Here is a 23,368-nt window from a genome sequence, read left to right as displayed (position 1 = left end):
TGGTGCATGCATGTAAAGATCTGTGTACATGCAGTTATCTAAATGCATGTGATGTTCATGCTGAAGGCCCATTTTCGATTCCCCACATAGTTACAATGTGCCCATTTCTGGTGTTCGTTTGCTGAGATTTTTCCTGGAATATTGCTATAAGTGGTGTAAAACCATACTCACTCACTCATTCACTGACACAGTCACAGCAAAAGTAACTTGGTTTCCGTTCTTGCGGAAACCTGATGGATACTGGGTAATGTAGGTTTCCGCTAGGTTTCCGTTTCAGGAAACGCGCAATGAGAGTTTCCGCATAGTTTCCACAACTGAAACTAACAAGTCTCAGTTTCTGTCATGTTTCCGTCAACTGAAACCCTTAGAAAGTGGGTAATTGAAAGTTTCCGTCATTGCGGAAACTCAGTGTAAAAGAACGGAAACTCACTGGATTCTTGGTGGAAACTTAAGTTTCAGTCCACTTTCCGTCAGGTTTCCCCACTGCGGAAACCAGGTTATTTTTGCTGTGAGTGTGATACAACAGAAATGTTCAGTTCCTAGTAAACCCAATATTTACTCTTAGTCTCTGAATATGTACAATTTTGAAGGGAACAATAAAATTCCTTTCAAGAGCAATTCAGATGAAAATGAGACCCAGTGATATTGAAGATTCAGAACCTGAAGAAATTTAGATTTGCTTCCTGAGGACTTTACAAAGGGCTAGGCACGTAGCAGTTCAAGGCAGCGTTCGAAATAATAGTGGCCCAGAACCCCAACGCTGGTTGTAATTGTATCGGGCTGACAGTTAAAAACATCTGCAGGCCCTTGTGGCCTTGGTATATTATCCATCTTTTCAACTGGAATCTTTCCCCCGTGTTATTTTTCTTTACTTACATTCCAGTTGTGATAACTTACAGTTTCACTTCCTGGTATTTTCAGCTTTGCTAATTAACTTGTAAGAACAGTGTGAAACAGTACAGTGTAGACTATTTTGCTTTCGTTTTGTATGACTTTAATAAAATTGGGCTCGAGATTTCATTCAGGACCTGTAAATTTTAAAGTGTGCAGGACCTGATGGCCAACTGGCAAAATATAGTATTGTCAACACCGGGTCAAGGACTGTGAGTAAGGCTACCCCCAGCTTGGCCTTGAAACTTGCTTCAAATACCTGAGGATAAGAGGTCAGCCGCACATTTTGTTCTGCATGGTTGATTTCAGGTATCACATTGACAAGACATACAACTCGATGGAAAAGCTGTTGAAATTCTATGTCCCTGTGCCCTCAAGACTCTCTTCATGTTGAGGTGTTCTGCTGTGGTGTTGTCATTTGTTCTCGTTCAGGAATGTGTGGGAGCAGTACGTTTTTCTGACATGTGATGTGACTTATTCTCCAGTGCAGTATGTAGACAGAGAGCTTCCAGTCAGTGTTTCTTGCAGGTTTGTGATGGACACTCTCCCCATAAATTCTGGAAACTAAAACTACACCAAATTGCAAAACTTGAAATTGTTCTTAGTGGATGAAATAACAGTATGGGAGGCTTGTTATGATTCTTACCAAGAATCAGCTTATATGTACGAAACATACCATTTTGACACTGATTTGAAGGTTCAAGTAGGGATTTGGCTCATATATACGAAATCTGCTTATTTACGATAATATATGGTAGAGCTTTCAACACATTTAATAACCCAGGGTGAAAAACAAGTACTTAATTGCCAAATTGATGTACCAACTGAAAACAAATTGTCAAGTTTTCGAAGCTTCTCCAAGAGCTTTTAGAGAAGATAATATTTTACTAAAGAATGCATTTGCTATTATTTAGGAGAATGAAGATGGCGACTTTATGTACAAATATGAAAACGATAACTTAACCTAAAAAAAACAAACTTGATTTAGAAATCATGACATATAATAGGCCTTGGTTTCAGTGACACCAAATCTATTGAAAGTTTACCCCAGTAGAATTAAACCTACTTCTGTCAGTACAAGTTGTGTCATGCAAGATTCTTTTGGCCATGACTTCAAATACGTATTTAACTACTAGCAAATAGTAGTTTTGATTTTCCAACTTGATGTAAACAAACCATAATCTCAGTATGCTTCATTATACACAGAAACCATGAGGAAATATCAACCATTTGCTTTGCACAGATGTTGGTTGGGTAGTGATTGCTATTTCAGCCACCTTAATACCTAAAACCTAAAAATAAACTCAGGGGTTTCCAATTTGTCTCCCACTGACTACTCCTCAGCAGTGTAGATGTTATCTGTCCATAAGTGACAGGACTACAAGGGATATGGGTGACTGTCAAGCCAATGGCCATGTCAAAGGTTATCCTTGGAATTTACAACTAGAATGCACTTGTGCCTTATGGTAGGTGTCCATTTTGGATGACTAAAGAGATAGATTAATTTGATAAGTATAAGTGTAAACTTTAAAAGTGTGAACTTTCAAATTTTAGTCATATTGAGTATAAATCTTTCAACATGGTGATGTCAGCATTATGTTAGTGTACCATGAACAGCTTGGGGCCAGGGGAGTGAGGAGAGGGTTATTTTCACAGCCTGCTTGAAATGTGAAACTTCAATGAATACTAATCCACTTACATGTTTGATTCTGTGAAACACACCTTAGGAAATTCAGATCTGGATTAAACTGCGAGAAATATATTTTCATATTGTATGTTTTGTAGGCTGTCTGCATCCATACATTTTACCATAAGTCTTTACAACATGTGCACAATGGTTTAATTTCATCGTGAACTGTAAGTCGATTTTGTGATATTTCATAGAATGTACTTGAATACAGCATTACTTTGCATTGAAAGAGCTTTGACCAGGTAAGGAGGCCACACCCCAACTGCATTCTGGCTTGGACCTCAGCCTTTATCTACCCTAAAGTAAACCAACTTGCTTCAGAATTGTGTGAGGTGTTCATGTCAAAATTAAACTGAATCAGATGGGAATATGAACTCACCGAAAACTGCTGAAGTTCACAAACTGAAATAAATGAAGTTTAGAAATTGGTCTGCTTGGTAGAGTGATTACTAAAACATGGTATTATGTGGCCTTCATTCTGTCCATCTGACAGAAATTTAATTAAGTGAATGTTCTAATAATAGTGATGGTCAAGAATAACACTGCTGGTCTGCTGGCCTGCTGGCCAACATCCGATTAACCATAGTGCTCATAAAACCATGCTTCAAACTCACAATGGTAGCACACTGACACTCATTAAGGATGCCTTGACACAGAAATATTGTTCTGTCCTTTCCTACACCACTGTGTCCAACAAGCAATAAGAAACGAGCAAGATGATCATGTCATGATCTGTCTGGTACCTCCAGCCAATACATGTACACTTCTGTCCTTGACCCAGATTTCCGTTACAATCAGTTGTAGGGCTAACGCACATGTAAACAGTACCATAATTCAAAGCACAGATACAATGAAGTCTTACAATTTCGAAGTTGGCAGTGTGTTCTTGACTAAAATATGGTGGTGTTTTTAAACATTAGCCTAGATTTGAGTCATGCACATGTTCGTGATTATCTGGCGACACATTCTGTCTCAGTCGTACGTCATCATAAAATTATCATAAACAGCAATCCTGATTAAACACTATTTCTGCACTGTTGCTGTATATTTTCCGTGCTATCTTGTCTTCCCTTTAGGCCATAAACTGGATATGAAAGGAGAACTTGATTTTTATCCTGTTTTACCTTCCACTGGAGCCAGGATATTATTCTCATCTCCACAAGTTTTGAGGATGTTTTGAACCTTTGCTTCATGTTTGACAAACTGAAAAACTTTACAGTCAATAGCATGTAGCTCTAGAGTAGGTGATCATTATCTGACAACGGTGGACTGTCCAAACACCAGATTTTTTTTCTCCTTCACGAGTGAAGCTATTTCAGCCCACTGTAGACATGTAAAAAGTTAGACACCGTTTGAGACAACATGCAATGTCAAATCATATAGACATACCAGCCATGAGTTAGTTGCTAAGCTAGAAAAGAAAAATGTCAATAGCCATATTGTGACATTTTTTTATCACTGTACATGCTATATACTCATGATGGCAGCGTGGCTTTACATAAGAGATAAAAACAGACACACACATTGTTGGGCAGAGGTGACTTTACGTTAATATATTTCAAATTCATCATTTAACAAATTCACGAGCTAGGTCTTCTTGAAATGGTGGTTGACCTACCTTCACACTCTTGTGCCTCGGTCCAGCAAAACCAAGCCATGTTGATATCAATGCTATCCAACCTCAATTCAATCAAGAATTTCCCTAACTTCACCACTATATCTGAATTGGTCATGCCACTGTATATTATTCTGAAAAGTTAGCAAGAAAGCATGCATATTAATTCTTAAATATGCGCTTAAGCTTACACAATACAATGTGATTTCCTGTAGATCTTTATTGTCATGTTATATGTATATGTACTGAGGGAAAAAAATAAGGGATCACATGAAAGCACAACTGTTTCCTTATTTCTTTCCAGGCTTCTTCACAAGTTGTGTGATACAAAGCTTGTGAAGAAACCTGGAAAAAAACAAAGGGACGCTTTTATGTGATTCCCTATTTTTTTCCCTCAGTATATTTGTTGGGAAAATAACTAAACGTTGAACAGCTGTTTCAATTACATCATATACATTCTGGTCTTAAACAGTTAAAGATGCAAAAATATGTTGACACCTAAGTCAGCTTCTTCACGTCTCTTTCTTTTCACGTTTTTATGCCTGTCGTAAGACGTGACTAACGGGATCAGGTGGTCAGGCTCACTGACTTGGTTGAAACATGCCATCGGTTGTCAGTTGCACAGATCGATGCTTCAGCTGTTGATCGCTGGGTTGTATGGACCAGACTCGATTATTTACAGACTGCCAACATATGGCTGGAATATTGCTGAGTGCGACGTAAAACTAAACTCACTCACTCACTCACTTTTCTTGATGGGTATACTTTAATATATAAATTGATTTATTATCAATAAATTATTTTTTTGTATTCACAATAGGTCTGAAATATTTCTGATGTGACTATGATGTCAACTCACTCACGCACTCTGCATACAGGCAGGTAGACACACAACCAACAGTTCTGTACCAGATGTCATCTACTCTAAAATATCTGTGGTCACATACACGTGGTTAGTGTTGGGAAGTGGTTGAAGTCTCACAAGTGATAATTGGTTCATTACCAATGAGCAATTATCGATAAAACTTGGTTAGGTTCATTTTCACATTTTCTTGTTCAGGTTGTTATTGCATGGAAGTATGACATGATTCTCTGTTGATTATCGCTTTTATTTTGAAACTGCACAAACTGCATGTGCAAATTTTACATCCCATGTAAAATGATGCAGCTTGCTACTTTTAAGTGATGACTAATATACCATGAACATGAACTTTCTGGAGTCTTCAAGAAATATTTACTCATGACTTTTCAGTAAGGGAAGTGACTTTTTATAAGTAATTAAACATGTTCTTGTCAATCGTCACGTGTTTCAAACACTAAAACAGTGTCTCGAAAATCTTTTGCAGTTGATTATGAAAAAATGTTCGTGTTCATGTGCATGAAGTAAGGAGTAGCACCTTGCTGCAGCTGACATGCTTCACCCATCAGTTTTTTTGTGCAACACCCTAGAAATTAATATCCTAGGTTTGTTTTTAAGATCAGTACGGCAATTATGAGGGTTTTATGCAAACTTTTAATATCATATTATATATTTATCCAGAGTGAAATTCTTATACATGCCCCAAGCTCTTGTGAAACAAAAGGTTTCATATGAAATTGATAAAAGGTTTTCATCACATGTATGATGTATCATTTATTTAAAAATCAAACACTGTCTTTTTGTTCGTGTTATGAGTTTAGAGTGCTAGATGTAGATACAGAGCGACCTTGGCCTGGGTTTCTAACAAAAGACAGCTTGCAATTATTTAAGAAACAAACTTTTGCCACTACAAAAACACCATTAATTTCCTCTTTGGAATGTGCACTTATGTCAATGAAATGTTTTTAATTGAATTGTTTGAAATAATTGCTGTTTCAACTTCGTACAACCTTGATGCCTGGCACATACAAGATCAAGGTGTTCCTAGAGACTTGTAGGTGTAATTAGCAAGTAGTTACCAGATTTGCTGGTGTTAGGATAAACCAGCATTAAAAAGCATTAAAAAGTCTTGTCCGTGAACAACTCTGTCCAGCCCTTCGTTCCATCTTTAGATCATACAATGGTCACTTTTAACAAACATTATTGGTTGTCCAAAGAAAAAGATGAATGCATAGGCAGATGCAGGAATTTTCAATGGGGATGGGTGGGTGGTTGGTTGGATGGAGGGTGGAGTCGAACCTTCTGAACCCGATACCACACCCAACGAACACAACTCCAGATCCACCAATGGAATGTGTTCTCTCACCTGATGAGATTTCACTCATGATTTCACATGATGTCATGATTATAGGTCTATATGTCAGTGTGTAAGTCATTTTGTAAACTATATCGTCAGAAGAACAGGCAGATATGGATGGTTGAACTCCCAGCACTCAATTCTGCAGCTTTTAATAGCTATCATAAACTGTTTCACCTTGAACTGGTTGTTGACAGCTTTGTAACTTTCTCAACTGGAACTATTGCAGTAGATATTTTGGTGTATTTTTAACGTTGTATTGTTGTAGTGTGGTTGTATAGGCATCTACAGTAATCACATGCAGCCTTACAAGCTATTTCCCTTCAACGTTTATCTGAGTTAAACATTTGATGCACTTATATGGCCTCATAGCAGTCCTTGACATACCGATCTGTAAATGAAGGACGTGTATTTTTCTCCCAGTATGACACAAGGCACTGGTAAACAGGTAAATGTGTTTTAGTTTCTTGGACTTAAAGTGTGCAGGAGAAAGAAAACAAAACAGGATATGAAGAAATAAGTATACATTGTGTTCTGTGTTCTGTGAGACCTGCATGAAGCCTTTTTGTGAGGAATGGAGTGAATAGGGACAAATAATCTGTTTAACATGCAATAGGATAAATGTGTTGGTTTAGGGTAATAAATAACTGACAACCAACTGTCCATGCCAGAAAGCTATTGGAACATTTAAACAATTGAATGACATCAAAACTGTTTTAAATGAAATTCTGGTTTGTCATCATGTGCCTATGTTTATCATGTTTTGGCAAGTTTGCATGTGTGAAAAACAGTTTTATTTTGTTTACATGGCATTTAGAAGTGATACACATAAAGGCTAGTATTTTATGGATGTCAACTTCTTTATTTTGATTGACATGACCTTTTGGAGTATAATTCCATTCCTTCAGCATTCACCTAATGAAGGGGAAAGCATACACTTTGAAACAATTTGTCCATCACACTTATGAGGCTGATATGTTAAGAGTCCATGATATTCTTGCCTTTATTCTTATTTTCAAATGATGTAATTTATCACATGGTATTTTCAGTAAAAGAAATGCCATTTTCTGTCTGTGCCGGCAGAAGGAAGAATATCCATGTGCAGGACAGTGTTACTAATATTCCAGTAACAGACTCGCCAAATATAGCCTTGTCTGTGACATGTGTCTACTGAATATTCATAATACAGTCAGGGATCCATGTCATTACTACATAAGGCCAGACCGATTTTATTTCTTGTTTTATGTATTTTCATCTTCAGAAAACATAACGGCAGGAGGGAAAAAAATCAAAATAAACTCACCAAGGCCTCTTTTTCAGGAAGCGCTAAGGTGATTGCAAGTCATTGAGGTCTTAGTGCAGTGTTAAAGAAGTTAAGTGAACCTTAGTTAAGGTTGCTTTGTGAACGTATCCCCAGTCAAAGTAGTATTCCTTCCATATATTAGAACTATTTTACTTCTGACGACTTGCTAAGTGTATATCGGGCAAAAACAATCCAGAATGTTTTTTCTTGTACATTTACAGTTTTGGCCATTAAAAACTTAGCAGGGAAATTTGATTTTTATTTTCTTCTTATTCCTGAAAAGATACGACTGACGACCCGTAAAGCAAGAAATAAAATTGGTCTGGCCTAACCTTGACTCCGATTGCCAGTTAAAGTCATAGAATTTTTAACCCTGTGGATGCCTGTTGCTTCACCATTCAACATAAGCAGAAATGTAGGTCTAGTACCTCACACTAGGCTTTCTGGATCAGAATAACGCCAAGTTCCATGTCTTGTAATGATCTAGATCAAAGAAGCGTTGCATTAGGGCTGAGTAGCACTTAGTATGTTCATGTGTAAATCAATAAATAGAAAATGTAAGTGACTCCATACGATTTTACTGCAAATCAAGCGACTGCTTGGAACATAAACTGCGGTATTAGTTTATGTACACCTGTCTCCTGACAGGCTGGATACTTTGCTAGTTTGTAATTTACTCTGAGTGGTATGGCTGATTTCCTGTTGTCTACACTTTTTTTGTGTTATTGTGTAACTATGCTGTTTGTGAAGTTATTTGTCAGCTTTCTTATTCAAGAGAATGTATTTAATGTGTCGTTTGTGTTTATTGAGGTGTGCACTCTGCATATATGTTGCCATTGACTCAAGAGAAAGTCAGCTATAATCTCGGTCTGAGCTAGTATTTATATACTAGCAATGCACAAGTGGCAAATATGTACCTTGTTGTCATGGCAGCAGACATGCCAAAGTCAGTAGACACTCTACTCTCTGTAATATCACGCTGTAAGTCACACTGAAATTTTAGAAAAATGACAGCTTGTATCATCTTACCTTATTAAAATATTTTAATTCCATTGGACAATTATAGTTTAACAATTTTGGACTCGTGAAGGTCTGAGGTAGAACAGGCCTTCAGCAACCCAGGTTTGCCATGAAAGGTTGTCGTAAGAGGCAACTGAAAGGATCGGGTGGTCAGACTTGCTGACTCGGCTGACACATCATCAGCTCCCAATCGTGCAGATTGATGCTGATGCTGTTGACCACTGGATTGTCTCGTCCAGACTTGATACCAGATTGCCGCCATATAACTGGAACATTGCTGTGTGTGGCATAAAACTAAACTTACTCACTCACTTAACAAGTTTCTGTGTCACCCCTCCCAGGATGGTGACAAATGGAAAAAATATTAGCTGCTGCAATGGTAACTGCCAAACTCTCCATGGAGAAGCTGTATCAGTAACAATCATATGACATAATATGGCGCATACAGTGCCTGGAGTTAGAAAACCATTCGATTAGCTGTTCTTGAGGTCACTATGTAGACGTTTATGTATGTAGACTTTAACATTTTTAAGCTATGTTATAGACTGAATAGTAAGCACACTCAATTTAAACATAATAAACCATTTCCACAGCAGTTTTTAGCTTGTCAGTTTGTTTCACTAATTTAGAAAATCCAGTCGAGGCCTACGACACTTTGTTTACATGTGATATGGTCTGTAATGATCTTTAAAATCAAATGAAATGATATTTTGTACATTCATCATGGTGGTAGGATAAATACATTGTGTGGTTCTGCCTTGGGTAAGGTCTGATGTATGCCTCTTTGTAACAATATTATCCATTGCCTACCTCACCTAGCGGCTCAGGTGGCACTACTACGAAAATGTGTACATCAGACCACATTACACTCGAAAGAAGCATACAACTTATATGGAAACTTTTACTGTAAAGTACAGATTCGATTACTTTACAGATTGAGTAAAAGCCACACAAAGCTGGCAATCTAACCCACACAGATACTGTGGTTTCCACAAAATGAAAGCCAAACAACTAATAGTCTAGATCTGTATTTTATTGTATTAGAATTATATCTGAAATGGTAAATATTACCATTAATGTTTGTTTTGCAGGTTCTCAACCTTGTTCAGTTCTCAGAATCAGTTATGGAACTACACCTTCAACCCATGTGTTCCATACACTCTGCCTTTAAAGAACCCCCATGAACCGTTTGGTGATAGCTGTCATTCTGTGTCGGTAAGTATGTCCCCTTCAACCCATGTGTTCCGTACACTCTGCCTTTAAAGAACCCCCATGAACCGTTTGGTGATAGCTGTCATTCTGTGTCGGTAAGTATGTCACCTTCAACCCATGTGTTCCGTACACTCTGCCTTTAAAGAACCCCCATGAACCGTTTGGTGATAGCTGTCATTCTGTGTCGGTAAGTATGTCCCCTTCAACCCATGTGTTCCGTACACTCTGCCTTTAAAGAACCCCCATGAACCGTTTGGTGATAGCTGTCATTCTGTGTCGGTAAGTATGTCCCCTTCAACCCATGTGTTCCGTACACTCTGCCTTTAAAGAACCCCCATGAACCGTTTGGTGATAGCTGTCATTCTGTGTCGGTAAGTATGTCACCTTCAACCCATGTGTTCCATACACTCTGCCTTTAAAGAACCCCCATGAACCGTTTGGTGATAGCTGTCATTCTGTGTCGGTAAGTATGTCCCCTTCAACCCATGTGTTCCGTACACTCTGCCTTTAAAGAACCCCCATGAACCGTTTGGTGATAGCTGTCATTCTGTGTCGGTAAGTATGTCCCCTTCAACCCATGTGTTCCGTACACTCTGCCTTTAAAGAACCCCCATGAACCGTTTGGTGATAGCTGTCATTCTGTGTCGGTAAGTATGTCACCTTCAACCCATGTGTTCCGTACACTCTGCCTTTAAAGAACCCCCATGAACCGTTTGGTGATAGCTGTCATTCTGTGTCGGTAAGTATGTCACCTTCAACCCATGTGTTCCATACACTCTGCCTTTAAAGAACCCCCATGAACCGTTTGGTGATAGCTGTCATTCTGTGTCGGTAAGTATGTCACCTTCAACCCATGTGTTCCGTACACTCTGCCTTTAAAGAACCCCCATGAACCGTTTGATGATAGCTGTCATTCTGTGTCGGTAAGTATGTCCCCTTCAACCCATGTGTTCCGTACACTCTGCCTTTAAAGAACCCCCATGAACCGTTTGGTGATAGCTGTCATTCTGTGTCGGTAAGTATGTCCCCTTCAACCCATGTGTTCCGTACACTCTGCCTTTAAAGAACCCCCATGAACCGTTTGATGATAGCTGTCATTCTGTGTCGGTAAGTATGTCACCTTCAACCCATGTGTTCCGTACACTCTGCCTTTAAAGAACCCCCATGAACCTTTTGGTGATAGCTGTCATTCTGTGTCGGTAAGTATGTCCCCTTCAACCCATGTGTTCCGTACACTCTGCCTTTAAAGAACCCCCATGAACCGTTTGGTGATAGCTGTCATTCTGTGTCGGTAAGTATGTCACCTTCAACCCATGTGTTCCGTACACTCTGCCTTTAAAGAACCCCCATGAACCGTTTGGTGATAGCTGTCATTCTGTGTCGGTAAGTATGTCCCCTTCAACCCATGTGTTCCGTACACTCTGCCTTTAAAGAACCCCCATGAACCGTTTGGTGATAGCTGTCATTCTGTGTCGGTAAGTATGTCCCCTTCAACCCATGTGTTCCGTACACTCTGCCTTTAAAGAACCCCCATGAACCGTTTGGTGATAGCTGTCATTCTGTGTCGGTAAGTATGTCCCCTTCAACCTTTGCATATCATGCAACAATCTTTACAAACTTTTAAATATCATATGTATCAAATGTATTTAAACATGGTTGAAAGTGCTGCTCAACTTACTGCTATGAATACAGAACTAGGTGCACATATATTAAATCATACATGATTAGTTGTACAGAATGTAACATTATAGATGATATTATATACTTGCAGAAACAAATAGAGGATCACGGGAATATTCAAGCATTCCTTTAATATTTTCCAATTTTCATCTCCAGCTTTCAATAGCACAGTGGTAGGAAAAACTGGAAAATATCAAAGGAATGCATGAATTTCAGTTAGCTTAGCAATTTGTGTATCTATGTGTCTCAATTTACCAGCTGTGAATGGGTACCTTGTAAAGAATGGGAAAGGTACATGAAGTCGATGCGGTTAGGGGCAGCAAGTGGTGTAGGCTCCCCAGGGAGTTGAGATTGATAATATGATGTGCCATTGAGATTGACATGTGATATATGGAAAAAGCTTTGAGAAGCGGAGTTTGATATCGGCGCTATTGAAATGTTATTATGATGTAAGGTGTAATGATAAGTATGATTACTTGCACAGAATACAGAACAAGGAGTAAAGATACCTATGAGTAGCTGTTCAATTAGTTGTTTGCATATGAACTGTTAACTGGGGCCTATTGTTAATGATTCAGTTATCACGTGACATCCACTCACTTGTATCTTTGCAAAAAAAGGGTGATGTACAAAGTTCTAAATACCAACGACTTGTTTTGTTAGATCAGTAGCTTCCCTAGTAACCTGACACCTGATTAGATAGGACACCTGCCACCTGGGACACACTTTGTAGGGCTTCAGCTGATTTGCTCTCTCAGTTCGTGGGGGCTGTCTCTCAGCTACTTGTGTAGCTACAAACAGCTAGTATTTCTTTCAGTCTTGGCAGTGATGTGGCATATAATGAATCTATATGGATCTCACCCACACACGCATGCACGCAAGCACCTACCCACCCACAAGCATGGTCGTTTTGAAAGTGAGACCAGAAGGGTGTCAGTCCCGATAATACTGCCCTGACACCTTATTGGAAGTGTTTTTACCTGTGACACTGATGCTACTCAACACTATACACAGTCCACCTAATTTGCCATGATTTCAAACTTATGAGCATCGCCTACAAGTGTCTCAACAATCTTGCCTCTTCATATCTATCATTCCTGTTAACCCATTCAAGTTCCATCCACCACTCTTCGTTTTCAAGCTGCACATCTACTGGTACTCCCCCTAGTATTCGCCTCTCTTCCTGTGGAAAGAAAAGTCTTTAACATATTGCTCCACTCCAATTGAACTCTTTGCCACTCCACACAACACTTTTTGAAACAATGGATTCTTTGAAAAAAATTCTTTTCTTCACCTTGTACATAGGTTCTCAGTGCCATGAGCATGCATTCATTTTAGTCAAAATGTCTTGAACAAACTATCATTAGTTCTCACTGAGTCTTCGTAATACCCATATTTTACTGTATTTAATTACCACTGAATATGAAAAACTTAGAACTGTAATATTCAATAATTTTTCTGAAGAAAAACAAATTGGAACACTGTGAAATCTATGACTTGAAGCGTGCAGCATGGCATGATAGAATAATCATAGTACAACAAACCTGATTTTGTCTTTGGTGTATAACTTGATGAAGGAGGTATTGACAAATTACTACAGGATGTCTGCACAATTAAAAATCTAGTTTTGAGATCAGTGTCCCTACACCATGACCCTAGTGTGTCACCTTTTTTACAAATGACAGCTGATTATCAGTTGGACTCCAAGTAGTATCTCACTGGGACCACAATGACCTGGCCCCTAATTGCTGTGTTATCACTTGGATTGAAGTCAAGTGAATTGCAGTCTGATTTAAGAAACAATATCCTCTTGATCTTGATTCAGCAAAATAGTTGATGTTCACACAGTGAACACACTGATGAGACAATGTAAGATCTGAAATAGGCACAAACCTAAACAAGTGACTGTGTGACTGTAACGGCCATAAAAAGATTCAAGTTTGTTCAGTACATCTTGTCCCTTCCATTTCCAAGACTTTCAGCACATATTTATTTATTTGTTCACTATGGTTGTGAAAACAATGATTCCATGTTGAGTCAGATGAGCTACAAAGCCTTGTGACTCTGTCTTGTAAATGTTTTTATTTGTGATTGATGAAGGAAGCAGCTGAGGAATCAATAAGTTCCTTTCAAGGGTCCTCATTTGAGTTATAGGTGTCCAGTCATTCTACACAGTGACACATCAATTGTTTGAAATGATGTCAAATCACTAATGTGAGACCTGTATGAACTTTGTGATCCTCAGAAGACTGTTACCTCTCCAGCCACTGTTGTGACCCCATCTGTCGAAGTGCTTCTGAATGTTCTTGTGTGTTCCTGAATGTTCCTGAATGTTCCTGTTCTTGTGTGTTGCAGATCTGCCAGTACAGTGATGTACAAGAGCCTGGCTTCTACTATGCGTTGGGTGTGCAAGATAAGGCTTACTTCAAGGCAGGACGGGACCGTCAAGACTTGCTTCATGTAGAACTACGATTTGGAGGAGTAGAGTGAGTTGTTTCTACTGTAAACTATCCTGTGTGTTTATGGTAAATGATACTTTGAGCAATAGTCTGCTTATGTGTCAGGATGATTTTATGGAGTCCGGAAGTGAGTGAGTTTGGTTATATTCTGCCTTTATCACTATTCCAGCAAGATCACAGCAGGGGACACCAGAAATGGATTTCAAGCATTGTGCCTTTGTGGAGATTTGAACTTTGGTCTTCAGTGTGATGAGCAAACACTTTAACGACTAGACTACCCTGATTCTCACATATTGTGGAAGGATAACTTGATGTCATTAGGTCGTAAATGTGCATGTATGATGGTTGTTAATGAATGAGTGAGTGAGTTAAGTTTTATGCCTTCCAGCTATATGGTGGCTGTCTGTAAGTAATCAGGTCTGGATCAGACAATCCAGTGATGAACACCATGTGCATTAATATGGGCAATTGGGAATTGCTGTTATGTGTCAACCAAGTCAGTGAACCTGACCACCTGCTCCTGTTAGCTGCTTCTTGCAAGCAGGTTATTGAAGATCACTTCTAACATGGGTTGGTGGTAAGTTAAGGATGTGGACTGTGGCAAGTCTGGTTTTTGGAACCCATGCTTCATGGATCCTGGAACAACTAAGGGACATAACTACACTGCAGTCTGATAAACTTCAAACCACTGAACAGCATGAAAACATAATATATCTATTGGCTGTTTTGTTACCACTTTGTGAATGTTTTCCAAGCGCTCTAATCTTTGACAGTGGAGGTCCACACAGTCCTGTTCTTGTCTCCTTGTAAAGATTACAGACCAGAAGGCATCTGTAACTTCTTGTTCTTCATGTATAGGATTGGATGGTGGGATTGTCTTTGTCACTGCAATCCAGACATGCTACTATCCTAACAATTTTGTCACAAAACTTAAGCTGAACTCCCATTTGTGTTACAGGTCAATGAGGCAGAGAGAAGTTATTGTACGTCTGGTGTGTGATGAGGAGAGAACATCGGTTGAAGATGGACTGTTTCGGATAGTAAAGGACATCGGCCGAGGGGAGCCTGTGGTAAATATGTTCTTTTCAACCAGTCCCAACATCCTGAAAAAATACTATACTAATAAAAACTATATTTTCATAAGAGCTTTGCTGCCTCATGATGTTGAGATCATTTATGGAACAGGGGTGGAGGTGTGATGTGTGATCTGATAGAAACATCACCTCTCATTTTTCATGTTGATAAGTGAATCAAGATCTCTCAGAGGTGGTTATTTGGCCAAAGTCTGCAGTATTGTCAGTAAAACTTCCCAAATGGAAATTCAAAGTTCTCTTATTGTAAAAATGGACAAGATGAAAGTGAAACAAACAAAAGGAAGAGGCTTCATTTTATTATCGAGCGCAATATTAAAATACATCTTTTAATAAAAATCTTCAGGTAAATCCCAATTTTGACCAAATAAGGCACAAGACTTGGGATCCTGGATACGTTCTTGTTTTAATGTTGCAGGAGGCGGAGCTTCACCATAAATGTTGTTGTCCCAATGGCTGTTTAGGAAAGTCTCTGGATGGTATGTGTATTATTAAAATATTGGTTGAAAGAACAGAACCCAGTCATGGCTTTCAAAACATTTGTTACACAATGATAGGGTTTGGGTGACAACAGATCTGGTTAAATAGACTCGTGCATTTGTACACAAAATATCTGGGTTTGTTTCTCTAGTAGTGTGTTATGTGTAAGAACTGTTGTTTGTGTCATCAGTGTGATAATTTACTATATAACATCTGGAGAGTTGCCAGTAGGTAGACAGACCACTCTAATAGAAAGAAATCCTTGTTGATGTGTCTATGTCAATACAGTGTGCAGACGTTCCAATTAAGACACTTTGAAACCACACATCAAATGCTTCTTGTACCTGGTCATCTGCAACACTGGAAGATAATGACACACCAACATCTCAAACTGGAAACAGGAAATGTACAGCATCTATCAAATTCCTGTCAGTGTCTCCATCCAGACAGTCACATCACTGTCTTTGTGAGGCTCATCATGGGGTGGTTCTCAAATGAAAGATAATATTTGGCATCAAAAGTCGCTTGTCTGTATTTTCCAGCAAAGTTGGGCATACTTCAATAAAAAGCACTTAAACAGTTAACTAAGACAAGCTTAGCAGTTTTCCATCGATTTTTCACATTTAATTTTGATTCATCTTCCGTTTGTGCTTTATGTTTTCTTGTACTGAACTGCCTCCCTGAGGACCCACATTCATACTTTTTGAACTCAGTGTCTGTCAACATAGGTGTTGTATTGCGTCTACATCAGTGTGTGAACTTAATTTGTCACCCAGATATTTCACACATACCACATGCATTTGGAACAATAATCACACAAAAGAAATAATCATAGGTAATATACTTGACACTATGAAAGAGGTATGTAGCTGAAAAGAAATCTTTAAAAAAGAGCATATTTTCTAGTTGCATATTTACATGTAGACCTGGATGGATAGAACTGGTTACATCACCAGTCTGAAGAGACTTGCATGACTGATGGTAACTATGGCAACATATTCAGATGTTTCTTCACATCTGTTTGAAGAACAGAACATTTTTTACTGTTTATTTGGATTATGTTGCAGATAGAGGTTTTGCTGAATTTTATCCAAACTCCATAAGCCAAATAATGAATGCTTTTGTCAGGGAGTTATCTGTTCTCAACTGAGCAGTCGGAGAATTTGCCATTGAAAACCCTGAAGCAGACATGATTGATTTTTATTGTATAAAGTAGGTTTTTGTCAGTGGAAACTAAACTTCAATACAATAACACTGCTTGAATAAACTTGCTTCATTGATTAGAACAGGGATAATGTGAACAATCCATCTCCAAGATATTGAAAAATCCTTCCTGTACAAGTATGTGTGTCATAATGCATGGTGCTGAGAGTATATAAACACTCACTCACCTTCTGGATGAAATGGTATGATGGTGGAATGTTGCTTCTATTTTTCTTGGGTCGTCGTGGTTACAATCTCCAGGATGTGGCAGACATAGCGTAGCTTCTAAATATAGCTTCAGTTTTGCATACAAAGGTTACATTGTTTTCACTAAGGTTGCAGCACTGCTCATTGAATTGACAGAGTTCCTTTCATAGGTTACTAAGCTACTTAGTAATGGTACCATGTTGCTCACTGAGAGTTGCTCACCAGCATTACTCTGTTTCCTTTATAGGTTTCAGTGTTGTGTACTAAGGTAACAATATTTAGGAGGTTGCAGTGTTGTTCATGAAGCATAAAGCACTACTTACTAAAGTTGCAATATTGTTCACTTAGGGCAGAGTGCTGCTTACTGTGATTGCAATGTTGTTCACAAAGGGTAGACCGCTGGGCCTAGATTTTCAAAGCACTCTTAGCGCTAAGATAGTCATAAGTGTCATACATTAACATTAACTTACGACTATCTAAGCACTGAAAGAGCTTCAAAAATCTAGACGCTGCTTAATAAGGCTGCAGTGTTGTTTACAAAGGGCAAAACACTGCTTACTAAACTTACAATATTCTTCACTAAGGGTAGAGTACAATGTTCACTAAGGTTAGAGTGTTGCTTACTAAGGTTATAATGTTGTTTTCTAAGGGAAGGACGTTTCTTGATAACACTTACATTGTTGTTCACAAAGGTTAGGGTGTTGCTTATTAAAGTTACAGTGTTGTACAGTTTTTCCTGCCAAAGTTACAATGTTGTTCATTAAGGGTATAACATTGCTTAAGTTACATTGTTGTTCACAAAGGATAGAGCGCTGCTTATAAAGGGTACAATTTTGATCATTAAGGGTGGTACAGTGTAGCTCAGAAAGGTTACAGTATTGTTCATTCTGGTTACATGTTGTACATGGAGTTAACACTTGTTCACAAAAGTTACAGCTAGCTTGCTAAGATGATTAAGTTGTTCACCAATGCTACAATGTTGCCCACGAAAGTTACAACATTGTTTCTTTATTCCAAAGTCCCTCCGAAGTGCATAGAAGATATACCCATAAACCCAGGGCAATCTCACAGCCCAGACATGCCTGTGGGTGTCTGTTGCTGTTGTTGCAATGTTGCTTATGTGTTCCAGAGTCCAAGGGGAAGAAGGGAGCCGATGGTGGGATGTTGCTGATCCTGGTGGGCACGGTGGTGACGTTGCTGTTTGTAGCTGCTGCTATCGGAGGTCTTTGTTACATCAAGCGCACTCAGCTGCAGATATACTACAAGTTGCCAGGTAGGAAGACAGAATTATTCCAGCTGATGAAAATGTTGCAGTATATCAAGTCTGAACTAGACAAACCATTCTTAGAGATTATGGAAAATGTTGTGTCTTGGCAGTATGTCTAATGGCACGTAGTCACTGAGCCTGACAACCTAATATGGTATTTTCACCTCATCCCACAAGCTATAGATTGATGGAACCTCATACAAACCCTAACATTAATGTGAACCCTGATCCCAAATTTGAATCCCAAGCCTTAATGTAAACTCTGATCTCTTATGTCCAAGCTGATCTCTGCTGTAAACCCAAGCTCTGGTTACTAAAGTAATCCTGATCCATGACGTAAATATATATGTCCCTGATGTAAACCCTCATCCTGAAGTTCCCCTGAAGATGCTCATATCCGTGACATAAACCCCAATCTCAAAATGTAAACCCTAAACCTTGATCTAAGGAGTTACCCCAATCTATGAAATAAATCCTGATATCAGAGATGCAAACCCTGATTCCTGATGTAAACACTGATCACTGATGTATATTATGATCCCAGATTTAAACAGAGGTCTGTACACAAGGGTTCAGTTTTGTGATACTCACACATCTCTCTTTAAGCGTTCTATAGATACACACATTTGAATATTTACAGTGGGTGCTAGCAAAGTATATCTTCTGAAAAAGTGAACTAGTATGTATAAAGTATACATTTTATAGATGTATGACCTTTTACTAATTTACGCTTTATATGGGTGTCCTTTTGACAAGGGATCGGAGGCCCTTTTGACTTTCTGATATGGCCATTTTGGCAAGTCTTTGCTGCCCTTTTGACTTTTCTGTTTTGGGGAGCTTTTGTTCTGCGGCCCTTTTAACCTGTTCCCTTTACATATGAAGGGTATGCGAGAGTAAGCAAATGATCTCCCATAATCCACTGATCCTGACAGGATCATTTGCTTACAGGATTTTATAGCAATGTATGATATGGATTTACAACACCTTTAATATTTACATCTTAATGTTTCTGGGCTACTTCTTGCCCCATAAACTGAAACATTGTGATGTAAATATTAAAGAAGTTATAAATCCATACCATTGTTGTTATCTTAGCTTCCAGCTTCTAAATTCCCATCAAGCATCAGGACAGGATTTGCCAGCTCCAATAGGCACAATCATCTAAAGTGTATCCAGGTTTGACTTCCATCTTTATCAGTAATTTCCGACAATATTTCCCTCCCATGTGAAAATAAACCTGATCAGACTTTCATATCTGACATTTTGTCATTTGGCACTATGGCAACGATTGCACTCAGGTAATTATCAGGGACTAGACACTGAACAAATGAGGATGAATACTGAGTTACTTCTGAACTGTCTCCTGCTGTATTTAGTAAAGTGCAGTCATTAATCACAGGATAAGCTGACCTCACATACTCATATGGATTTGAACCCTATCACTTCGTGATAAGTGTGATATTCAGGCTCCCTTAATGCTTTGAACATGTAGGATGTGTAACAGGAGCACGCACCTTGGACATGATGGATATCGAATAACGTCCAGGATAAGTGCTCACACAGCTGAAACCAGAAATAACACAATTCTACATGATCCTAATAAGCTGATATTGAGCAGTGAATCAGGTATCGGGTATCTCCAGAAATATTGTCTGGCTATTGATGGATACCCCGTGGCCATTAATATCTTCCCCACAGATATATTAAGTTTGGTGTTTTGTGACTGTAATCACATGCTAACTGTGATCTGCATTGCAAATTCCTGGCTGCATCAGTGTAGCTGTTGGATCAAATGCCGCTTAGCCTTGGTGAACCATCCATGGTGCTGGATATCAGAATGTACCAGAACATACTGAAATGTTGAAGTGTCTGGCTTCTTGTCTTGGTGAAATATCTGCAGTACAAAACATACTGCTTGTTTCTCTGTTGCAGTTGTGAATAGAATTGGTCCCCGGTTCGTCATGCTTGTCTCCCTGTCGTGATTTTGGGCAGATTAGGTCACCAGTACCCCATGCTTGTCCTTCTGCAGGGGTTCTATTGCATGATACATCCCAATGTCAGGCTTTTCTTCGTGTTGGGATTTTGGGCAGAATTAAATATTAATATTAAACCACTACCTCATGGTTAATCCTTTACAGGATTCAGGACAGAATAGGTCCCCAGTACTTCATGCTTGTCTCCCTGTTGAGATTCAGGGCAGAATAGGTCCCCAGTACTTCATGCTTGTCTTTCTGTTGAGATTCAGGGCGGAATAGGTCCCCTGTACTTCATGCTTGTCTCCCTGTTGAGATTCAGGGCGGAATAGGTCCCCTGTACTTCATGCTTATCTCCCTGTTGAGATTCAGGGCGGAATAGGTCCCCTGTACTTCATGCTTATCTCCCTGTTGAGATTCAGGGCAGAATAGGTCCCCAGTACTTCATGCTTGTCTTTCTGTTGAGATTCAGGGTGGAATAGGTCCCCAGTACTTCATGCTTGTCTCCCTGTTGAGATTCAGGGCAGAATAGGTCCCCTGTACTTCATGCTTATCTCCCTGTTGAGATTCAGGGCAGAATAGGTCCCCAGTACTTCATGCTTGTCTTTCTGTTGAGATTCAGGGTGGAATAGGTCCCCAGTACTTCATGCTTGTCTCCCTGTTGAGATTCAGGGCAGAATAGGTCCCCAGTACTTCATGCTTGTCTCCCTGTTGAGATTCAGGGCAGAATAGGTCCCCTGTACTTCATGCTTGTCTCCCTGTTGAGATTCAGGGCAGAATAGGTCCCCAGTACTTCATGCTTGTCTCCCTGTTGAGATTCAGGGCAGAATAGGTCCCCAGTACTTCATGCTTGTCTCCCTGTTGAGATTCAGGGCAGAATAGATCCCCAGTACTTCATGCTTGTCTCCCTGTTGAGATTCAGGGCGGAATAGGTCCCCAGTACTTCATGCTTGTCTCCCTGTTAAGATTCAGGACAGAATAGGTCCCCAGCACTTCATGCTTGTCTCCCTGTTGAGATTCAGGACAGAATAGGTCCCCAGCACTTCATGCTTGTCTCCCTGTTGGGATTTTGTGTAGAATAGGTCCCCAGTATGTCATGCTTATCTCCCTGTTGAGATTCAGGGCAGAATAGGTCCCCAGTACTTCATGCTTGTCTCCCTGTTGAGATTCAGGGCAGAATAGATCCCCAGTACTTCATGCTTGTCTCCCTGTTGAGATTCAGGGCGGAATAGGTCCCCAGTACTTCATGCTTGTCTCCCTGTTAAGATTCAGGACAGAATAGGTCCCCAGTACTTCATGCTTGTCTCCCTGTTGGGATTCAGGACAGAATAGGTCCCCAGCACTTCATGCTTGTCTCCCTGTTGGGATTTTGTGTAGAATAGGTCCCCAGTACTTCATGCTTGTCTCCCTGTTGGGATTTTGTGTAGAATAGGTCCCCAGCACTTCATGCTTGTCTCCCTGTTAAGATTCAGGACAGAATAGGTCCCCAGCACTTCATGCTTGTCTCCCTGTTGGGATTTTGTGTAGAATAGGTCCCCAGTATGTCATGCTTATCTTCCTGTTGAGATTCAGGGCAGAATAGGTCCTTGGTACCACAAGTTTATCTACCTGTTGGGATTCATGGCAGAGAAGGTTCCCAGTGCACCTTTGTTGCCAGAGACATAAAACATGTGAAACAGAACTGTGACTTTCTTAAGTTGTTTCATCATCTTCGAAAATGAGAGTCATAGTCTGTTTATACACCATTAGTCAAAATACTCCTGAACAAGCAGGAAAATGTGTGAATCGAACAATTATTTGACACAGATCTGGCTATTCATTTTGCTATTTCTTCCTGTCTCATGCAGTATGATTTCATTGGTTCTTATAATTTGAGATTCTGCAACATATGTCATATTTGGGATTTCACTTTCTTAATAAAGCACAAATTCTAGTACTTTTGAGGGGTTGAGTCCCGTCTTGGATTTGAACCGGCACCAGGGGTTGGGACAGTGGCAACTGGTTATTGGGGTCATAGACACAACCATGTTTGTATAGACGGGCAGGAACATTTGTAAAACCATATATATTGACATCTGTTTCCTTTATATTCAGGTCTGTACAATGCCCCACCCAGTTCAAGCATGTCAGGTCCATCAAGGATGGAACAAGGGTTGAACCCAAACTTGTCTCGACCTGTTGCCTACCGAGACTATGAGCCAGCGACGACACTTAGAAAAAAACTACTTCCTGTCCTGGATGATGCCATTATATCTGTTGACAGTGTAGAACTTGGTCAAAGGTAACTGTGAGTGAATGGGTGAGTGACTTCAGTTTTATGCCACACTCAGTAATATTCCAGCTATGTGGCAGGGGTCTGTAAATAATCCAATCTGGACCAGACAGTCCAATGGTCAATACCACAAGCATCATTCTATGAAACTGGGATATGATGACATTTGTTGACCAAATCAGCGAGTCTCACCACCTGATCCTGTTAGTCATTACGACATGCGTGGGTTACTGAAGGTCAACTCTAACCAGGGTCTCCATGAGCTGTGTGTCTGTGTAATGCATGATGTGGTGGTGTACACCCTGCAGTGGTGATATTAGTTACATACAGACCCTTTATCTTCCTCTGTCATTAGCTGTGTCAGGGCCAACCTGCTTATCAAGGTCTTAACATTGATGTCAAATGCATGGCTGGATGTGGAATGTCAGCAGATGTCACGATATGAGACATTCAGTGTTGGGTCAACGTGGTTGCATGCACTCACATTATGTAATGCAGTTACCAGGTGAAATGTTGTTGCTTGAAAAACATTTGTCCCTTATTTGTGGTGGATTAATTAGTCCAGGTGGAATGATTCAGTGATTGAACATTGGATCATTGTTGAGAACAATTAATGGGAACCATTGATGAAAACAATTGATGACCTCCTTTTTCATGACATCCCCAAACAAATGTCATTGTTGGGCTCTTGTTCCTTTGACAATAATTTTCTCATAATTTTCGGAACTTGTTCATCAAGGGTGAAGTATTTTTAATTTTTAATGGGAACATTAGATATTTTATGGTCTT

General features: G+C 39.5%; 1 protein-coding gene across 1 annotated transcript in view; it reads left to right on the top strand.

Moving 5' to 3' along the window:
• LOC137268583 (probable serine/threonine-protein kinase drkC) overlaps positions 1-23,368 on the top strand; it is a 62,276-nt gene that overhangs the window by 16,143 nt on the left and 22,765 nt on the right. The window contains exons 2-7 of the mRNA XM_067803158.1: positions 9,827-9,950; positions 13,983-14,113; positions 15,045-15,156; positions 15,596-15,656; positions 18,197-18,340; positions 22,402-22,588. Of these exons, the coding sequence (XP_067659259.1) occupies positions 9,827-9,950; positions 13,983-14,113; positions 15,045-15,156; positions 15,596-15,656; positions 18,197-18,340; positions 22,402-22,588 (759 nt within the window). The remainder of the gene's footprint in view (positions 1-9,826; positions 9,951-13,982; positions 14,114-15,044; positions 15,157-15,595; positions 15,657-18,196; positions 18,341-22,401; positions 22,589-23,368) is intronic.

Source organism: Haliotis asinina, chromosome 16, assembly GCF_037392515.1.
Source record: "Haliotis asinina isolate JCU_RB_2024 chromosome 16, JCU_Hal_asi_v2, whole genome shotgun sequence".
Lineage (NCBI taxonomy): Eukaryota > Metazoa > Mollusca > Gastropoda > Lepetellida > Haliotidae > Haliotis > Haliotis asinina.
This window is presented reverse-complemented; position numbering and strand designations above follow the sequence as displayed.